General features: G+C 41.7%; 1 protein-coding gene across 3 annotated transcripts in view; it reads left to right on the forward strand.

Annotated features, from left to right (window-relative positions):
- The window catches only part of LOC124043637 (angiopoietin-1-like), a 69045-nt gene that overhangs the window by 12135 nt on the left and 37749 nt on the right, over positions 1 to 19161 (forward strand). For 2 of the 3 annotated variants that reach the window (XM_046362426.1, XM_046362425.1), the window contains exons 2-3: positions 17241 to 17396; positions 17901 to 18022. In XM_046362426.1, coding sequence (XP_046218382.1) covers positions 17241 to 17396; positions 17901 to 18022 — 278 coding nt within the window. Of the gene's footprint in view, positions 1 to 1837; positions 1910 to 17240; positions 17397 to 17900; positions 18023 to 19161 lie in introns of those variants that run through there. The other variant, XM_046362427.1, reaches the window with a different exon arrangement.

The raw sequence follows: 19161 nt of genomic DNA on the forward strand, positions 1-19161 counted from the left end.
CTATTTGCAATGACCCCACTAATTTATTTATTCCATGTCTTTGGTGCGGGTAGAGCTTAGGGAAAAGTTGCTTGATGAAGAATTGTTTGTGGTCCATATCTTATGATATATTAACATGAGGTTTGAAACTGCACAGTATGGTAGGCCACTCACAACTCCTTCCAGTGCGGTGGGTGGTTTTGTCTTATGTGTGGGACGTGTTTGGGTCCTGATTTATCAGTTTAGAGCTGTGATCGGCGTGACACCTCATCCACACCCCTCACACACACATACACACATTATATTGACAGCTCTGGAGAACATCTTAACCTTGTAGAGCACTGTGTTTGCCTTGTCTGGGACCCAAGCCAGGCTTCTCACATTCCGCACAATACCAGGGCTGTGGCTGGCAGAGTCAACTGGAGATAGTGTGGTTGCCCCATTCCCCCTTTTCTCCCCTTATCACATCATATTAGACCTCTGCTTAAAATAGGAGTCAAAGGTCAATCTGCATTACACCCCAACTTTTTTAAAGAGAAGAACTGTACTCAATTTAGTCTCAATCACCCTTATGATAGAGCCCTAGCAGGCTTTGTTGGGTCAGGATAAGACTGACCTCTTGTACTATAAAACTGTAAGTGTTTCAGTGATAAACGGATAGTTTTAACAAGAGGTGTAACAGTAGTCGAGGGTAGAAATTCAGAAACTACCAGACTGATGCAGACCACCACCAGAGAGTCACTCAACGAGACAGCCCCAGAACACACGTCTGCAGCTGGAAAACGAATGGAGCTCTAAGCCTGTTAAGTCATAAATGGGTGCAGATGTTTGTATGAGTGGACGTATCTGCCAGGGGGAGCTGCAGGCTGGGGTTGTGGGGGTTAATCCTCAGCAGGTCTGGAGGGGCTGTGCATGGATGGACTGGAGGAGCATGGGGTGGGATTCAGTCTGACTAATGGTGGTCTATACTGTAGAAAGTCAGGTGGGATCTGCCTCTGTTAACCCTCAGAGCTCATTCACCGAGCTTGAAACATTATGCATTAAGTTCTCAAACTTCTTAACATATAGTAGTGTATGTCATTGTGTCAATCTGCCTGATAATTTTGTTTTGTTTAAGTTTATTTGACCATTTCTTTTCTTTTTTTACTATTCAGGACATTTCAATAATGTTATATTACAGGGGACTACTGCGAGTCACGTGTTCTCAATTTAAGGGGAATCTAAAGCATTCAAAAATAGGACTCTCAAATATTACATAATAATGTTGGAGTATTATATTCTATAGCATAAAATAATATGGTAACCGTAGTCTAGCGCAGGGGTCTCTAACCTTTTCTAGCATGAGAGCTACTTATGTAAAAAATAAAAAATAAAATACTGAGCTACTCATTTTTTTCTAGCTTTCAAATAGGCACATTATTTTCTTCTCCTCTCCCCTGCAACTCCTCCCCGGGTCCTTATTGTCCAAGAGGAAGTAGTGCACTATGTTTTCTGTCAATATACCTGGTAAAATAATGGTTAATAAACAACTCTAGCCATTAGCATTCATTTCCCTTCGTTACACTGGTATGAGCTGAGGTCAGGGGCCCTATAAAATCTGAGATTTTGATATTTTCCCAAATGACACTTTCTCAGTTTTATTTTCACACTCAAAATTACAATTGTTCATACAGAAACAACGAAATTGGATGTTCTGAGTCCATGCCAAAGCTTAAATCACGTCAGGAGACCCGTTTTTATTTAAGTCTGGAAGAAAACTAACACATTTAGATTTTTGAGTGTAATCCCCCTTTAATTGCACATCTGGCCCTTTAATTGTGCATCTCGTGAGTGAGGAATGTGCTTTCTAATGTGCAGGTCTAACGACGGTTCTGTACTGCTGCTGCTCATTTCAAGGTTTGCAAAATAACAAATTATATACTTCTGCCAGGTAAGCCTACTTCGCCGGTAACATTTCATTGATAAGGTTTTGGGGGAAGTATTTCTGTCAACCAACCCACAAGACGGTTGTGCTTACATGGATTGATAGACAAACGCGTGTAACACAGACAGACAGGGGCAATTTTGCTGTAAATGAATGAGCAAATATTATGTTAGCGTTGGCTTTTTAAGCCAATAGTGGCTAATCAGAGGTGGGATAATGTCAAAGTTGCGTTAATTAGATAGAAGCTGGGTGCTTGCGGTGTATAATACTTGCGAGATTTGTTTATGACAGTTTGCAGAGGAACACGTGAAAATTGCATGTACTTTCAGAATTGTTTTTTCGAGCAAGGCTACTCAGAGTTGGGCTGAAAGATAGTGATATCTCGCAATTGAACTTTTTGGAGACCACTGGTCTAGCGGAAAGGATCCCTACGCATCCCTTATCCTTCAGCTCAGCCTGGGGATAATGCACCTACCCTACTTGTCTTTGGGGTGCGCTGGTTTCGATCATCTAATCTCTCCCTGGTTGTCACCATGTGTATACACACTTCTCCTGCACTTCAGTCTCAGAAAGCAAAAATAAACAGAGATCCAGCCAGATGAAAAAGCCGGGGATATGGCGACATTGTGCTGCGTATCCTCTGTGTGTCTGCCGCTCTGCTCTGGGCCCTCAGAGGAGACAGAGCTGTAAGAGGCTGGAGAGGACCACGCTGGGTTATGATGATGTTACAGTGTTCAAACAGAGCTCTACTGTACAGGTCTGGTCTGGTCTGCCTGGGGATCTTCCATATGATATGACTATGAGCTTCCACAGCTCCAAGGGTGGGGTTTTGCTTGAAGGGGACTGCATTCTCTCCATGTTGACATGTAGATTGTAGGTTAGCCAAAGGAAAGTGGGATGAATTAGTCAGTGTTATTACTTTACAAGACTTGACCTCTGAGTTGTTGGTTAGGATGTGAAACTAGCTATAACATTGCAGAAACATTGGGATATCTTCTTTAAGATTTGTGACTTAAAAAAAAATATTATAGACATTTGAATCTATGAAAGAGACACACTGCCTCAGCAGTCGTTAGCATCCATTTTCCCTTCGTTACACTGCTATGGGCTGAGGTCAGACCAAAGCAGTTCCATCTGGTGAGGGCTACTGTACCTCTTCCTGACGCTTTGTTTTCATTCCACTGTTGTTCAGCATGCACCGTAACTGAGGAAAAAAGGGGCTGTTCCGAGCCACTGCCTCTGCGGCCTCCATGCCATTGACCCCCTGTGCCGCCCCCCCCTTCCGCCCCGTACTACCCCGGGGCACGATGACTACCGCTGTCAGCACAGATGCTGGATATCAAAGCCCCCTGTCCAGAGTCCAGACCCACACAGCCACAGATGATACATGGTCCAGTCTCACCCCACACTGTGAGATGAGGCAAAGAAGTGCCTCATAATTTAGACCTGATGTAACAGTGTGGCTCGTTGTGTGATGTACACTTAGAAAATAAAGTGGGGCTTGGGTTTGACTTGGGAGCTTATATAGGTTTTTTGGTTTTGTGAGGGTAACCCTGGATGACTAGAGAATTTATAAACTTTCGCCTCTTTAGCGGGGGAAGATAAACATGGACGTGACGCTGAATGTAACAATCGCTGTCATTAAATGGCCATTTATTTGATTAGAAGAGGCAGCAGTTCTGAAAGATGTTTAGCTGCCTCTGGCAGTGAGGGAATATAGTAGTTATTATTATGTTATGAGAAACGCCTACCATATTCTCAAACTTTGAGATTGCAGACATACCACATGTGTTATTTCTTTCTGGCTATCTTGAGGCAAACCAATTCCACCTATGTCTGAAATGTGCTGGAAGAGAGAGAGGTACTCCCGAATGTTTGGATTTAATCACCCACCTCCCATGGGTTGGTATTCCTTTGTGTTCTAGGGCTAGGAAGATTGAAACGGCAATGCTGAAAGGATTACTCAGCCTTTATCGGCCACATTCCTACTTGGATTGAAACCCTGTGGAAACTTTCCCATGTTTGACAGAATCACTAGGTCAAATCCTCGGGAAAACTGCCCTGGTACTGGGGGTCCTACTCCTCCGAGCAGAGTTAAATTTGTTTGGTTGTTTGGTTCTCTTTCCGCATTCCCATGTCTTGGATGAATGCGCGTTTCCTCTCCCAAACGTCCAGATACACATAATTAATTGGGGTAATTTGAGGGCCTGCTTTGACATAAGAGAGCTCCTTGTAACTCGAGGATTTGTGAAAATATACATCCCTACACAATCACGGCTGCAAAATATTTATTTTCACTCTGGATGAATTCACATGAATGATGCTAAGTAACCTGAGCTCGACAGAAGGAAGCGAAACAGTCAAATATGGTTATTACAATGATAGCCTCTAATTCAATTCTACGTTGATTAATATAGATAGTGAAAATGATAGGGTGTATTAATAGACTATTACTGTTCTTAATCTAGTTTTCGGACCGGGTAAAAGCACCAATTGTTTCCCATTTTTGAGATTCATCAGTGTGTTGCCACTGGAATATGGTCATATAAGATAGCCAAATAATCCTTGTCTAGACCAACTCTACAAATTCATTTTCAGAGTCTTGATTGTAATAACAAACAAACCTTCCACATCACAGTACCCAAATCAAAAAGAGAAAAGTCAACATTTCTGTTGGACAGGATCCCTCCGGCTGTTCGGAGAGGAGAGCTAAAATTCAAAGCAAACACTTTCTCCGTCCCTCTTTTCATGTTTTGAGTAAGTTCGTGTTTACGAGGCAGGATATCAAAAATTAATTGCTTCTTGGTTATATTAACTTCTTCTTCTTGTGAAATTGGCTCTTATTTTTTTTGACATTTTACCCATCTGTCATTACCTGTGAAGTGATAGTAGCTTGTTGCCGAGGATGTGTTTCCTTTAGTCCATGATGCTGACTGTTGAAGACCTTGAATTGATGTCTGAGATTTCTATAAATAGATTGGGATAAATGATTCCAATCACATAAGAATGAATGTAAGGACATATTTCCCAAAAGGAACAGAACAATTTTGGCCGTCACATGTTTAGATTTAGTTTAGTACTTTTCTCAGGCTTTTTTCCATTTATAAATGTTTCACCTTTGTCTAGGCTTTATAAACCTTTGAATCCTTAATTTGATTCAAGTTGCGCTAAATGTTACTGTCCATGTACATGATCTATATTTTGCGTTACTAAAACTTACTAAAAACATAAATAAATAGCTTTGACTTAATAGTTTGTATAAAGAATTTCACAATCTGCCCTAAAATCTGCCCTAAAATCCTTCAGTCCAAAGAGAAAAAAAGTATTGTTTGATTTTTTTTATTTTTTTATTTTTTTATTTCACCTTTATTTAACCAGGTAGGCTAGTTGAGAACAAGTTCTCATTTGCAACTGCGACCTGGCCAAAATAAAGCATGAACAGACAACACAGAGTTACACATGGAGTAAACAATTAACAAGTCAATAACACAGTAGGAAAAAAAAAAATGGGCAGTCTATATACAATGTGTGCAAAAGGCATGAGGAGGTAGGCGAATAATACAATTTTGCAGATTAACCCTGGAGTGATAAATGATCAGATGGTCATGTACAGGTAGAGATATTGGTAGAGATATTGGTGTGCAAAAGAGCAGAAAAGTAAATAAATAAAAAACAGTATAAAAACAGTATGGGGATGAGGTAGGTGAAAATGGGTGGGCTATTTACCAATAGACTATGTACAGCTGCAGCGATCGGTTAGCTGCTCGGATAGCTGATGTTTGAAGTTGGTGAGGGAGATAAAAGTCTCCAACTTCAGCGATTTTTGCAGTTCGTTCCAGTCACAGGCAGCAGAGTACTGGAACGAAAGGCGGCCAAATGAGGTGTTGGCTTTAGGGATGATCAGTGAGATACACCTGCTGGAGCGCGTGCTACGGATGGGTGTTGCCATCGTGACCAGTGAACTGAGATAAGGCGGAGCTTTACCTAGCATGGACTTGTAGATGACCTGGAGCCAGTGGGTCTGGCGACGAATATGTAGTGAGGGCCAGCCGACTAGAGCATACAAGTCGCAGTGGTGGGTAGTATAAGGTGCTTTAGTGACAAAACGGATGGCACTGTGATAGACTGCATCCAGTTTGCTGAGTAGAGTGTTGGAAGCAATTTTGTAGATGACATCGCCGAAGTCGAGGATCGGTAGGATAGTCAGTTTTACTAGGGTAAGCTTGGCGGCATGACTGAAGGAGGCTTTGTTGCGGAATAGAAAGCCGACTCTTGATTTGATTTTCGATTGGAGATGTTTGATGTGAGTCTGGAAGGAGAGTTTGCAGTCTAGCCAGACACCTAGGTACTTATAGGTGTCCACATATTCAAGGTCGGAACCATCCAGGGTGGTGATGCTAGTCGGGCATGCGGGTGCAGGCAGCGGTCGGTTGAAAAGCATGCATTTGGTTTTACTCGCGTTTAAGAGCAGTTGGAGGCCACGGAAGGAGTGCTGTATGGCATTGAAGCTCGTTTGGAGGTTAGATAGCACAGTGTCCAATGAAAAAAGTATATAGAATGGTGTCGTCTGCGTAGAGGTGGATCAGGGAATCGCCCGCAGCAAGAGCAACATCATTGATATATACAGAGAAAAGAGTCGGCCCGAGAATTGAACCCTGTGGCACCCCTACAGAGACTGCCAGAGGACTGGACAGCATGCCCTCCGATTTGACACACTGAACTCTGTCTGCAAAGTAATTGGTGAACCAGGCAAGGCAGTCATCCGAAAAACCGAGGCTATTGAGTCTGCCGATAAGAATATGGTGATTGACAGAGTCGAAAGCCTTGGCGAGGTCGATGAAGACGGCTGCACAGTACTGTCTTTTATCGATGGCGGTTATGATATCATTTAGTACCTTGAGTGTAGCTGAGGTGCACCCGTGACCGACTCGGAAACCAGATTGCACAGCGGAGAAGGTACGGTGATTGATATTTTGATTTTAATAAACAGTACTACAGTGTCTGTACTTTTCTCATGATCGTTTTGTTTACATAATTGTACTAGCGGATTTTATGTAGGATCTCTCCAGTTATTCAAAGATGCACTGGCTCCCCTGTGCTTGTCCTTCACAGAAATCATGTACAATGATTCAGGTTTGAGTTGTTACATAACAGTAATAAGTGGCAACCTACAAGCATGCCCCATTCCACCATGGCAGGCCACCTTTCCATTCCCAGGTCCAAGCTCCAGAGCTTTGGCAACAGGGCCTTCTCCAGGGTTGCTCCTAGGCTCTGGAACTCCCCCCAGCCATCCGTTACTCTGAGATGTTACTCACCATCTTTCAGTCACTCCTAAAGCCCCAACTCTCCACAATTGTAAAAGTGTTTCGGTCTTATGTAGCAAAATTTGAAATTGTGTTTTTTTTTTTACATTGTATAAAGTAGAGGCTCAGAGCTAGAAAAGGGTATATTATACATTGTAGTTGAGGAACAATGGCAAAGTAATTCTGCTTTGACAGATGTTAAACTTGTAACCCCACTTTTGAGAAAATGGGCCTTGAATGTTCTGGTACATTTACTGGAGAGCTCTTCTTTGTCACCCATTCAGCATCCTTCACGTGCTCTTAAGCCTTAGCCCCACCCATCTCTTTAAGGATTCACATGCATGACATCAGCAGCCTGGTGGTCCAAAATAGCATAACTGGTGTATTTTAACACCAATAAACCCATCTGTTTAAAAATACATTTTGTATATGTCAATTTAGCAAACCAGGCTACTAAGCAATGTTTTGTTTAGTTTCTAGCTTGTTAGCTAGCTAACATTAAATTAGCTGGATAGCCAGTTCAAATAATATCCACATCATATATCTGAAAACATCTTAACTTTTGCTAATTTGTATTTATTATTACAGGAAAATAAACTCACAACAAGATCGTTCTTTACAAGTTAACGGCAAGCTAATTACAAAAAATAGCTTAACGAAATAAAACCAGGGCATTCTACCAGAGAATTTTAGAACTTGAACACTGTCTCATTGGCCTAACTTTATATTCTAATTTGACTTCGGTGTAGGTCATGTTGTTCTTCCCATTACCGTCTCTGGGGTAAACACACACTACCAAATAAAATCAAAGTTTATTTGTCACATGCACAGGATACAGAATGTGTAAACGGTACAGTGAAAAGGTATCTTACATAGTGGAATCTTTTGTTTAGACATGTAGCTAGCTAGCTAAACAATGAACCATAGTCCCAACTCATAATGTTACTACCCTGCATGAATCTAGCCAGCTAACATTAGGCTATAACTAGCAATGCAAATGGCTCTGAGAAACTAATAATAATACTACACAGATCATAAATGTAACGTTAGCTATCGAGCCAGCTAACATTAGCTAGCTAGCTTACAGAATGCTTTAACTGGCAATGAAAATCACTTTCAAAATTAGAAACTTATAATATCTGAAAATGTAGCTAGCTAGACTCTCTTACATGGATGAATGCTTCTCCCTTTCTGTCACAGATGTTATATTGGCCTGGCCTTAGTTTGAAGAGGTAACACGGAGACGGGTGTTTTATACAACAGCCGTCTGTGTGTTCTTTTTTCGACTCCCTCCGCATATTTGCAATCAAACACCAGAATTTTTCCATCTCCTTAGCTATCAAACTCTGCTTCCACCGGGCATTCCACTGATTTCAAAACTGTCCTCCAGAAGGTGGAGAGCAACACAGTTATTCGCAATATCTTTCAAAAAAGCTGAGTTAGAAAGGATTACCTGCACATACTGAGTAGCCCTTTGTTATAGACAGAAGCGCGCTACATGGCAGACTAATCCGAACTCATCCCCCGGCATGTCCAGCCCATCCATTATCTCAGCCAATCACAGGAAGGTTCCTACCTTTTTCCGTGGCTAAACCAATACTGCTTGTAATTTAACAATTTTATTTGTATTTACAGATGGAATACAAGTTTGTTGTTAAGGCACATAAAAGTTCACATGTTCCATAAGGCATTTCTGCCAAAAAATACATTTTGATAAAGAGAATTATGTTTACATTCAAATGCCTCTCCTGTGAAGTAGTGACGCGTGACATACGCCTAGTTTCTTGAAACAAGTCATATATAAGTCCCATGTATTATTATTATTATTAAATATAGTGACAATTTAATAATGTCAAAGAAACTTGATTTAGATTTTTTGTTTATGCATTACATTTTTAATGTCTGGTAAATGGACCCTATAAATGGAAGAGAGATGTAGTGTGGCAAATAAAATTTAGAAAATTCTGAAAGTGAATTTTCTACACTAGTTCCTGAAAATGTCAGATATTTACCTCTTTCCTTACATGATTCGGGAAGGATATAATCTTATTAGATTAGTAAATTAAATTGGATCATCTGAATTTGTAAAAACCCATAAAAAAATAGCAACCAATCGGATTTGGAAATGTGAAAATCCTTAGTTTCCTTACTGCACAAGAACCTAAATCAGATTAGGGAGATTAGATTTTAGGGAGTTTTGTAAAACAAAAGAAAACTGCAAATCTCTAGAACTCTTCACCAATGGGCATGTGAAAATGTTGAGCCTAGGAGCCTTTGATGGACAGAAAGGGGTGTATGGGCTCTACAGTACTTGCCAAATTACTTTGGGCACAAGTTTTATATGCAATGATTTGGGTTGAGGATGGTTGGTTTGGTTTCAGGTTACACAAGACTAATTATGTCCTTGGAATAGGATAACGAAATCAACACAACAGCATCCTGACAGAAAGAGAGAGAGAAACACAGAGGGGACTTGTGGGTCCTGGCAGTAGACTGGTTGGATAGAGTGTGACTCCCATGGGGCTCTGGTCAAAAGTAGTGCACTATATGGGGGGAGACAGACAGAGTGAGAGGCATTGCGTTGCGATTTGATAAATGCCTGGTAGCTAGCCATGAGGGTAAAGGTTGTAGAGGTTAACTGTGAGTTCAGCCTGAGTTTCTCTCCTAATTCGTATCGTCTCAGTGTCTCACTCACTGTCTCATAGGGACTTACTGTGTCTTCAGAAAGTATTCAGACCCCTTTGTCTTTTTCCACATTTTGTTGTGTTACAGCCTTTTTTTGTCAATGGCCTACATTGTTCGGGGGAAATCCAATACATCACATTACTGAGTACCATTCTCCATATTTTCAAGCTTAGAATGTTGGCTTCATCATGTTATGGGTATGCTATTAATCGTTAAGGGCAGGGGATTTTTCAGGATAAAAAATAAACGGAATGGAGCTATGCACAGGCAAAATCCTAGAGGAAAACATGGTTCAGTCTGCTTTCCAGCAGACACTGGGAGATTCATTCACCTTTCAGCAGGACAATAACCTAAAACACAAGGCTAAATCTACACTAGAGTTGGTTAACAAGAAGATAGTGAATGTTCCTGAGTGACAGAGTTACAGTTTTGACTTAAATCTGGCAAGACCTGAAAATGGTTGTCTAGCAATGATCAACAACGAATATGACAGAGCTTGAAGAATTTTGAAAAGAATAATGGGCAAATATTGCAGAATCTAGATGTGGAAAGCTCTTAAAGACTTACCCAGAAAGACTCACAGCTGTGATCGCTGCCAACGGTGATTCTAACATGTATTGACTCAGGGGTTTAATACTTATCTAATCAAGATATACAGTATTAGTGTTTTATTTTTCATAATTGTTTTACAAACATTCACATTTTTCTTCCACTCGGACATTACAGAGCAGTTTGTGTAGATCGTTGACAAGAATATTTCAGTTAAATCTATTTTAATTCTAATTTGTAACACAACAAAATGTGGAACAAGTCATAAAAGTCCTGGGCATTGTGTGAATTAATACCCCAGGTGTCAGAGAGCATATTATTATGGATCTATCTGCACTGACTCCATCTTGCACTGACCCTACACACACTCACTAGACTGTATACACAGCATGTTCACATGAACTCACACACACTACATTGACACTCCCACAGGAAACCCACACAACATTCAAATACACTACACACGCACACACACACACACACACACACACACACACACACACACACACACACACACACACACACACACACACACACACACACACACACACACACACACACACACACACACACACACACACACACACACACACACACACACACACACACACACACACACACACACACACACACACACACACACACACACACACACACACATAACATGAACGCGCATCCTGACAACACAAATGCACATACATACACATTACACACGCACACTCACACACTTTTACACTCATCATCTGCTGCTGCTACTCTGTTCTTTATTTTACTCTTATTATTATCTATCCTGATGCCTAGTCACTTTACCCTGCCTTCATGTACATAACTACCTCTAATACCTTATTATTATCTATCCTGATGCCTAGTCACTTTACCCTGCCTTCATGTACATAACTACCTTAAATACCTTATTATTATCTATCCTGATGCCTAGTCACTTTACCCTGCCTTCATGTACATAACTACCTCTAATACCTTATTATTATCTATCCTGATGCCTAGTCACTTTACCCTGCCTTCATGTACATAACTACCTTAAATACCTTATTATTATCTATCCTGATTCCTAGTCACTTTACCCTGCCTTCATGTACATAACTACCTCTAATACCTTATTATTATCTATCCTGATGCCTAGTCACTTTACCCTGCCTTCATGTACATAACTACCTTAAATACCTTATTATTATCTATCCTGATGCCGAGACACTTGACCCTGCCTTCATGTACATATCTACCTCAAATACTGCACCTCGTACCTTAGCACATTGATCTGGTACTTCCTAGTTCCATTCTTGTGCGTTTTATTTTATTCCTCTTGTGTTACTATTTTACCAGTGCATGTGACAAATAATATTTGATTCGACTGTTGTTTTGGCGATAAGAATTGCTGGCGATAAGATTTGCTGGCATCTTTCTCAAGGTGCCCTGTGTTACAGAGTGAGGTGCTAATCGACAGTAACAGCTCCTCTACCATATCCATAAAGGCTTTTCCGATGGTTGGGCCCCGTCAGTGGGAGAGACTCCCCCAGACCACCAGAGAGCCAGAGATAAGCTAGGCAACAACAGAGCACGAAGCATTAAAACAGTCCAGGCCTACTGTCTGTCTTGTAGCGCTGCCTGCAGTGGCTCCCAGCACCACGGCTGTTTAGAAAACAAGCTCTCAAGTCTAACCATGTCCATCCCTCCTCTTGGCTAGAAAGCCTACGAATGTCAACTGTCAGGAAAATGGTAAACATTTTAGCAATCCGTTACAATGATGTAAGGGAGTATCAGGTTATTTTGCTTCTAGGAACAGCTTGGAAGCCTCTGCTACGATATCAAGGACTTTATTTTTGGTCACGTGCAGCCATGGATTATCTTTTGTCTTTTTTTTGTATAGTCATGTATTGTCTTGTGAAAGAATAGTGTTCTACTTCACAACACAACCAGTACAGTGGATCGTTTCCCAAAAATGTCTGCCCTTTTTCAATGATAAACTGTCCCTCTGGCCTGAGCCTCATATTCCTTGCTTTCGCACCGTCTTCATTTTGTTCCACACAGCTGAAAACAGATTGTTTTATCGTTAACTGGGAGCCGCAACTCATTTCCCACAGCTCATAAAGCTGCTAAATGACTGAGGCAGGCCTGTACACGCAGCTACAGTGGCTTTTGCGACCCACTTAATGCCGCAAAGGAGCCTTGGACGCCGTGGCGAGGGGGGTCAGCGTGTCAGGCAGTGTTGTTAGTGAAGCTACGGGCGGTCTAGACGTACCCAAGGCCCTCCAGACCAGAACTCCTTAAACCTTTATGCCTTTTTTTGTAAAGTAGCAGTTTGGGAAACATAAAGTTCTGTTTATGTGGCTCTCACTTAGCTCACGGCGATTATGTAAAAAGAGGGCAAGATTTAGTGGTTCTCAGAGCAAGGCTATTGTTGTTGCACCTTCTGGAATGTCACAAAGAATACATCTTACTTCGTCACCTCGAAAAGCCACGGGGGGAAAAAGGAGAGTTTAATATATGGCGTGTCGTTATTTTTCATGGGAAGTGGTGTTACATTTGAATTTCTTTCCGGTGTCAAACTGTCAAATGTTTGCGTTTCATGTTGATTATGAAGTGACAGTGTTCTTGACAAGGACACACACACACACAAAACGTGAAACTTCTTGTAGAATAAACATAGTTAAAGAGCGCAAAAGGTAGATGCTGTATGAACTTGAGAAAGCTTCAGATTGTCTCGATTCGGACACGACGATGAATGGGTTTTTGACAACCCTATTGAGGCAAGAACTTGCGATGATATATTGCTCAAACTGGTCTGCAGGGGAACGAAACATTGCACACAGCAAAATAAAGAAAACAGGCTTGTAAATCTGCTCTGTTTTGCCTTATTATAGACACATTAACATTTATAACATGTTACCGTAATATAGCATGTGTAAGCAATAAGCAATGCGTAAATCAGTCACACAACCCCTATCGCCTTTATGCTCAGTGGCTCTGATAATGATACACAGTCTAGGTAAGAGGTTAAACCTGACACCATAGTTATGGCTGACCTCAACTTATTTGGACTGACCCCCAGCTGGTGGGCTGTGTGTGGAGTTTAACCAAGAGCTCCGGCTGCTGCTAAGCCAAGTTGTACTGGTCCCAAACATGGTTCCCCTGACTCGGATAATAGCCCAGATTCCTCTCTATCAAATGTGAATTTCTTATTAAAGAATCAGAGTGATTCATTGGCCAACAGCTATTTGTATGTTGCATTTAGATGGAGCACGGTGGGTTTCTTTGAGTAGTTTCTATTTGAATTGCATTGCTGAATTTGAGTGCATTTCGTAGGCTAACTTGTGTTTCTTGTCTGGTCAGATGTCCAGGAGAATCAGACTTTGGTATTTGGCCAGCTCCGCATACATATCATGCACTTTTAGTTATTTCATCATCGCTTTCCCAATTCCCGACAAGTGTGTACCTCTTTACTCACTTTCCACCACTGGCAATGAAAGATACTATTTGCTTTATCCTGCTTTCTAATCCTGTGCTGTTCACTGCCTGGAAAAGTTTGGTCAGTTTGCGTTGGGTGAAGAACAGCCAAATAACTTGACACCCACATATTTTACTGCTTCCTAAGTGTTTTTTTTTATATATTTTTTTTAACATGATGGGGGCGTGTTTGTGTAATCTTGTTTCTCCTTGGTACTTTCCGTTTATGACCCTCGCCAGATTGATTCATGAGTCGAGCACATTCCCTGGGAGACTGGCCGTGAGCGACGGGGCTCTGAGTTTTAGGTTTCTGAAGGGCCCGCCGGTGTCACTTCCAACATGGTCCTTCCAAGGTGACTTACGCTGGCTGCAAGCAAAGCCTATCAGGCAACATTTACACAGGCTGGTATTAACGGATTGGCACACTGATATAAAGAGTACGAGCATCATTGAAGCATTGGATAGTACCACAGTGTATCACCATTAAAGGCAGAGGTCTCCAAAGATAAATACTTGAACTCTTAAGTTGAGCAATGAGCCTGAGGTTATCGATTCAGACTGTTTATAAGCCAGTTCAATCCGTTCTGATATGGGTGTTTCGTAACTGCGTGGGTGCCAGACTCTTCCTGTTCCTTCCAAAACTCCTTGAACGGAGTTTTGGAGGTTTTGTGGGAGGCGACACTTATATCAGTCTGCTGCACTTCACCACCAAAGGAGCGCCATTGTATCTGAAAGCGGGCCTGAAACAATGCTACGCTTCGCTTTTCTATCATTGCCAAGACAGGGATATCACAGCGAAAACACTGATTCCAAGTGACAGAGATTTGCCGATGGCTGCTGGGTAGAACGCTGTCACAGTTGTAGAATTGAAGGGAACTGTCTGTGCTCTGTCTGTATTATTGTCTGTTCACTCTCGGGTTGGTCGAAATGTTGAAATCCATCCTTTATGTAGGCAAGCAATATGACAGTTGAGTATTGTGCCAATCTTTTGAACTTGTTTATGCACCTTAAAGTGACTTCACTCTCCCAGCTCGAATGCCCTTGGTCTTCTAACTCTACTGACGCAGGATTCAGCCAAATATATGTATGTTCTTATTGTGTGTTATTGTGTCTAAACTAAATACATCTTCTCCCTTTTGTCTCTATTTTGTTCCTGCAAACCGTTTGTGTTTTTTACAAACGTGGGATTAAAAATGATGTCGGTTTTGTGCACATTACCCTAAATACAACTGCAATGGAACACACACATAATACACTTTTAAAGTGGCAATCTGCAGTTGAAACGATAACAAAGTGTGTTCCCCAGCCCTGTTTCAGTTCAAAGCTGAGGGATGGGGGATGGGGCTGGACAAATGAAACCACTCGCAGAATTCATATACAGAGCTATGGATGCAAGGACTGACCATTCCTGATATCAAAATGATAGTTTTAACCATGTCATGAGGCTATATAGTGTTTGTCTACGTTTACTTTGTTGACAAACATTGGTGTAAAACAAGCTTTCCGGTTCTGATGGGGCATTTTACAAGTTATAATTGTCACGTCCTGACCATAGAGAGTCCTTGTTTTCTGTGGTAGAGTAGGTCAAGGCGTGACTGGAGGGGGGGGGGGGGTTAGTCTAGTTTATTATTTCTATGTGGGGTTCTAGGTTTGTTTTTCTATGTTGGTGATTGTGTATGATTCCCAATTAGAGACAGCTGGTAATCGTGGTCTCTAATTGGGGATCATATTTAAGTAGCTGTTTTTCCCACCTGTGTTTATGGGATATTGTTTTGAGTTAGTGCACGTAGCGTCTCTGTAGTCGCGGTCCGTGGTTAGTTTATTGTACATTTGTTTTTTGTCTTTGCTTAGTTTCACTTTCTAATAAATAATGTGGAACTCAACATCCGCTGCGCCTTGGTCCGACATTTATCCCAACGAACGTGACAATAATCTTCAAGAATGAATGGGTACATATCATTAAAGAGTTCAAAAATGTATATACCGTAGCAACTGCTGATTACCCCTTTAAGACTTTACAGTCTTTAAAGTTCAAACTTCCAGAGTCTTTCATGTTTAAACTAACACTCGTACACTAGCTATAATGGGCATTTTAAACAACAACCCCATCATTCTTCCATTAAAATCCAACATAAGGTCCTGGCATGAGCATGAAAGACTCGCCTGTCCCAGTGCCTGTGCTATCTATGATCGGACTGTGAGTCACTCAGTCATAGTGCAAGCCAGGTCCCCGGGGGCCCCACGTGTAAGGCTCCTTCAACCATGTTGTCATAGGGTATCACCGGATATCATTGCTAATGTGACAATTACGAGCGATCTGTACTTTCAGGGGGATGGAAAAGTGGAGTGACGTCACAAATGGTTTCCAGAAGCATCTCACAGCAAAATGTTTTCCTTCACACTCCACTGAGTAGTGGAGCTTGACTGGTGACGTCTCCTCGTGTCCTGTTCTATTCGTTCAACAAGGTGCCTGCTCGCCAGGAACAGTTGCTGACTAAGGGCATTCAACACTAATGTTTGGTACTGGTTGATGCGTTCCTGAAAATGCCCTAGTAGAGAGTGAGCTCAGAAGGGCTACAGTCAGATTGATGTTTGAATAGATGACTCGTGTGACGGGCCGAACATCACAGCGTGTGCGTGAACTGACGCTGATGGTTCGTTTGCGTGAACAACCTATTCGGACACGGCCTCGGCCTTGTCATCCGTTCACTTTGCGAGATAAGGGATGAAAGAGTGCTTTCAAGATAAGCACCAGTGAGTATCGGGCCATCTCTGTCTCTTCCTGACCTTAGCTAATGACCTACATCTGGATCCACCTATATTCTGAAGCTCATTCTTCACTGGTGGTTTTCTGTTCACATTATGAGGTGGAAAGACACAATCAACTCAGTTGATCTACTGTATGACATAGAGATGCTGATAAGAAAGCCTTTGAAATGTTACAATGATAATAGAACGTATTACATTTTTTTTTTTTTTTCTTGATCAATGTTGAGGGTATCCATTTGTCACACATGTTCTTTTCATTCGACTATAAAAGTAATTGAATGCTGATTGCGGCATTTCTTACGAGTGTCACTTGTTTTCACGCCTGGAATGTGTCCACGTCGAACAACTCCCTTGTTCAAGTGTCGTACCATTGTGTCTCAATTGTCACTGTTTTCAACCATATCTCTAATTCGCGGTGTCTGTATGATTAGTGGCGTCCATTAATCCTCTGCTGCTTGTGTGTTTTTTTTTCAACATACCCCGGTCACTGGCCATCTGTTATCGTCTGTTTCATGCGCTGTGTCTCATCCGTCCTCTCATAAATGATCTCTATACGTTGGCTGTTTCAGATTGAGAACTACATAAAGGAGAGCATGAAGACCGAGATGGCCCAGCTGCAGCAGAGTGCCGTTCACAACCACACGGCCGCCATGTTGGAGATGGGCACCAACCTCCTATCCAAGACGGCCGAGCAGACGCGCAAGCTAACGGATGTGGAGACGCAGGTAATACCCCCCCCCCCCCCCCAACCTTATGGCACTCCCACTGGGATCCATCTCACGCACAATTGACTCAGCTATTCCACATTAAACCACCCCCAAGAAGGCAATGCGGGGGGAACTGGCCAAAGAAAATATGGATGACATATAAATAGCTACGCTCTCTTTATGTGATACAGAAAGCATACTGTATGTATATTTACGTTTTCAACGTCTCTTGATATCTGGGGTGGCTTTAGAAGGAAGAGAACAAGAGCAGCGCTTGTGGGGGTGGATTTTTGCTGATGTGCAAAAAAAAGAAGAAAGGTGCACTCAGGGAAATCACTCCCTTCATATATATGCAACTGAGTATTACCATGTGTCAGAAGAACAACCGCTCTTTATGCAAAACCTATACTTTATTACCTCTTCCTAAAGAGGACATGATGATTTATAGCGTACCTACATTTTGTTTCGCTGGAACACCTCTGTGAGGCCGGATACCGCTAACCTATTTCTGTCCTGGGACAGGTCCTGAATCAAACCTCCAGACTAGAGATTCAGCTGCTTGAGAACTCCCTGTCCACCAACAAGTTGGAGAAGCAGCTCATGGTGCAGACCAATGAGATCAGCAAGCTCCACGACAAGAACGGGTAAACTCACACGCCATCCAACACAATGTGACGCGGTTAAAGACATCATGCCCTTTGTCTGGAGACTCAGTCATACACAGATCGGCTAAATGTGCAATCAGACACCCCATCCCCTGATGTATAACAGTATGAAGTGCATGAGGCTATATTTTCCTACATCATCTTTTGCTTGAAAGTTGAATGATGTTGCAATGGGAGCAATCGAATGTGGCTTTTGGATGACTTTTCAGAGTCCTGTTTGTTGATTGGTCCAGTGGGACTGTCTCTCACTGTCCGTTTAAAAGCTCCCTCCCGTCCCCAGTGCTCACTGTAAATACAGTAACACAGCTGTACTGAATTCTTTCGTTAATATGCTTTCTGAAAAAAAACGACCTCAACTGATCCCAATGTTTGAGAGCTGCACTCAAAGTTCATAGACAGGGATTCCTTTACTGAGAGAAATTTGCAAACGCTTGTGCAATTATGAAATCACTGCCCATTTATTTTTAATTTAGTTCTGAATCTGTTAATCAATTCCACGTAAGACTATATTATAATAATTATAATTATAAAATGGAAGACCATTGGACACAGTTAAGGTTTACGTTAATCTACAAAGTGTATGATGAAATGTATGTATGTTTATTGTCCGTGTGCAACTCATGGTAACTGAATCCACTGACATAAACATTTGTACTTCTATTACAGTCTGGGCGTAATATATATACAATGCATTCGGAAAGTATTCAGACCCCTTCACTTTTCCCACATTTTGTTACGTTACAGCCTTGTTCTAAAATGGATTAAATTGTTTCCCCCCCCCTCATCAATCTACACACAATACCCCATAATGACAAAGCAAAAACAGTTTTTTTTTAGAAATGTTTGCAAATGTATAAAATATATATATATATATATATGAAATATCACATTTACATAAGTAATCAGACCCTTTACTTTGTCCTGTTGGAAGGTAAACATTCACCACAGTCTGTCCTGAGCGCTCTGGCGCAGGTTTTCATCAAGGATCTCACAGTACTTTGCTCATCTTTCCCTTGATCCTGACAATCTGCCTGTCCCTGCCGCTGAAAAACATCCCCACAGCATGATGCTGCCACCACCATGCTTCACCGTAGGGATGGTAAAGGGCCAGGTGATGA

This window comes from Oncorhynchus gorbuscha, linkage group LG09 (assembly GCF_021184085.1).
Source record: "Oncorhynchus gorbuscha isolate QuinsamMale2020 ecotype Even-year linkage group LG09, OgorEven_v1.0, whole genome shotgun sequence".
Classification (NCBI taxonomy): domain Eukaryota; kingdom Metazoa; phylum Chordata; class Actinopteri; order Salmoniformes; family Salmonidae; genus Oncorhynchus; species Oncorhynchus gorbuscha.